Source organism: Electrophorus electricus, chromosome 22 (assembly GCF_013358815.1).
Source record: "Electrophorus electricus isolate fEleEle1 chromosome 22, fEleEle1.pri, whole genome shotgun sequence".
In the NCBI taxonomy this organism is placed as follows: Eukaryota; Metazoa; Chordata; class Actinopteri; order Gymnotiformes; family Gymnotidae; genus Electrophorus; species Electrophorus electricus.
The window spans coordinates 5,271,667-5,274,493 of record NC_049556.1 but is presented as its reverse complement, the minus strand read 5'-3'; the positions used below and the strand labels follow the sequence as shown (position 1 = coordinate 5,274,493).

The 2,827-nt window shown below is 36.8% G+C and overlaps 1 protein-coding gene across 1 annotated transcript in view; it reads left to right on the top strand.

Annotated features, from left to right (window-relative positions):
* Positions 1 to 389: 389 nt before the first annotated feature.
* LOC113583957 overlaps positions 390 to 2,827 on the top strand; it is a 2,698-nt gene continuing 260 nt past the window's right edge. The window contains exons 1-3 of the mRNA XM_035521559.1: positions 390 to 1,209; positions 1,505 to 1,677; positions 2,102 to 2,827. The exon at positions 2,102 to 2,827 is cut by the window's right edge and continues 260 nt beyond it. Coding sequence (XP_035377452.1) covers positions 433 to 1,209; positions 1,505 to 1,677; positions 2,102 to 2,108 — 957 coding nt within the window. The 5' untranslated portion in view covers positions 390 to 432 and the 3' untranslated portion in view covers positions 2,109 to 2,827. The remainder of the gene's footprint in view (positions 1,210 to 1,504; positions 1,678 to 2,101) is intronic.

The following is a 2,827-nucleotide window of genomic DNA, read 5'->3' as shown; positions in this document are numbered from 1 at the left end:
TGTAGTAATACTCTACTACTATCATGAAGGGCTTATGTAGTTGTAGCCTTCTTACATATTCTATATATTTATATGTAAGATTCCCACTGAATTTATAACCAGCTTGACAATTAAAAATAAAATTAATTTTTGTAACATTTTGACTTTGATTTTTGGCTCTCAGAGTTAATATGACTGAGGATCTTTACATAATAAGATTTAACATTGTGTAGGTAAAAGCAGACAAATTCAGTTTTTTGTTCAGTGTGCCAGCAGGTTCACAAGTGTCTAATTGTGAGGCAAACTAAAGACCACAAGGCTTTCTGTATTATGAAGGGAAGTGACACTCTTCCTAGTAGTGAAGGCTGGGCTGTCTTGCGCAACCTGCTTGTGCTGATGTCTTACGACCTGCACGCTCAAGAGTTTATATTCTTGTTTGCCTTGTAACTAGAAATGGATTGGAAATCCGTTCTATACATGTTTGGAGAAAAAGAAAAAAAAAAAAATTTTCCCTATCACATGATATTGATTGTCATTGGACTTATTGGCTCAGAAAAAATAGTTGAGAATGACTTTGAATGCCCTTGCCGTGAAGACTTTAGAGAGATCATTTTCTGGTTCTACCTGATAATCCCTGGGATTACTGCATTTACCATCACTTTTTACATTGTGTCTAAATCGCATGGATCAAAGAAGACAAGAGAGGAGGAAAGACAGGAAAAATGTCGGAAACTACAGGAAGGACGTGTTGAAAAACAGGATGAAGGTCAGGAAAGACAGGAGGAATGTCAGAACCTACAGGAAGGACATATTGAAAGACAGGATGAAGGTCAGGAAAGACAGGAGGAATGTCAGAACCTACAGGAAGGATGTATTGAAAGAGAGGATGAAGGTCAGGAAAGACAGGAGGAATGTCAGAACCTACAGGAAGGATGTATTGAAAGAGAGGATGAAGGTCAGGAAAGACAGGAGGAATGTCAGAACCTACAGGAAGGATGTGTTGAAAGACGGGATGAAAGTCAGGAAGGACAGGAGGAAAGACATCAGTGCAAAGATCGCTGTTATGTGCACTGGGCAATGACGTTTGGGACCAGTGTCTTCATAAGTCTCCTTTGGGTGGTCCTGTTTTTCACTGATGGCAGATATGTTGAATGTAGGTATGGCAAACTAAACGAAAATTATGCTTATTCATCAGAGAAAGTCTGCAGTTACTACATTAGCATTTCTAAGGTAAGCTACTTACAAGTTAAATCTGTCTAATGATGGACACACAATTTTCAACTCCTCAAGATGGACACTTAATACCATATAGACAGTAGTACTTGTATGCTTTTATTAATAATGTATGATGTTCTCTATATGAAGGATCCCACAGATTGGATTGAACACTTGTTAGAGAGACTGTTTATGTGTGTGTGTTATTGTTGTTGGGGGGTGAGTCTCTCCTTTGTTGTTAGATGGGGGACATTACCGTACAATCTACCCAGTGACCAATTAAGCAGAACCGTGTTGTCTTTTGTTCTAGATTCTAGGTTTCTCTCTCATGCTGATACTGTCAGTTTTGGCACTGGCTTTAAAATGCTGCCACCCGTGCTTACATAGCTGCTGCCTTAAACGTTGCCAGAACAAGTGCTTAACATGTTGCAGTGTGTGCTGTGACGAATTCTGCGATGAAAGCTGCAAGGAATTCTACACTGAGTAAGTAACTGAGCTCCATCGGTCTCATCACTGATCCTTAATTTTACTGACACTTGTTTCATCAAAAGGTAAGCTATTTAAAGTTAAATCTATCAGATCATTGACAGATCTGTCCTTGAAATGTCCTCAAGTTCAGATGGATATTTATTATCATATGTACAGTAGTACATCATACATTATTAATAAAAGTAGTACTTGTATTAGTAGTACAGTATAGTACAGTATTACTTTTATTAATAATGTATGATTTCTGTGTAGGCATTTAGCATCCATAGTAAGATCATAATTAGCAGGGTGAAAGAATTTGAACGATCCGTTAAATTGAAACACTCTGTGTGTGTGTGTGTGTGTGTGTGTGTGTGTGTGGGGCATTACAATCTATACAGTAACCAATTAAGCAGAACTGTGTCGTCTTTTGTTCCAGATGCTAGGCTTCTCTGTCAAGCTGATACTGTCAGTTTTGGCACCGGTTTTAAAATGCTGCCACCTGACTGCTGCGATGAATGACAATCTTGTTCATCCAAGCTCTTCCTGGCAGTTTCATTGTATTAAAAGTGTACAAACCATAGTAGTAAGCAGACTTTGCTATGAACTGCTTTCATCTCACAACTGAGTGGATATTTCTTGGTGACCATGAGAAAAGAATGTCACAATGTTTTCAGATCTTATATTTTAGCTTAATTTCTTTTCAGATTGTTAAACAAAAATACAGGATTTCTGTGCTCAAGAGAAATTGTAATGCATATCACGTATACCTCCCAAAGCATATACAAGTCAGTTTTCATTATTTTTAGCAAATAATTTGTTTATTTTGAAAATAATAACTGAGTTAGTTACTTTTTTAAGAAAATACTGAAAACTCAAATCACAAAATTCTGACTGTAAACACTGCTTTGTAGCTGACCCATGCTATAGCTTGAATATGACTTTGTAACAGATTTTTGTTTGATATTGAGTGCTAGCTACATAAGCTGTTTCCCATACATTATCCGTTTCCTGTAATGCTATGCAAACATTTCCTACTTAATGTTCATGCACACATTAGACATATGTTCTGTAAAGTTCAATGTAATTGCTGTAGTTATTCTTTTACAGCTGCATTTTTGTTATTACTGTATAATGTGCTATATAACCTTATAATATTGTTCTT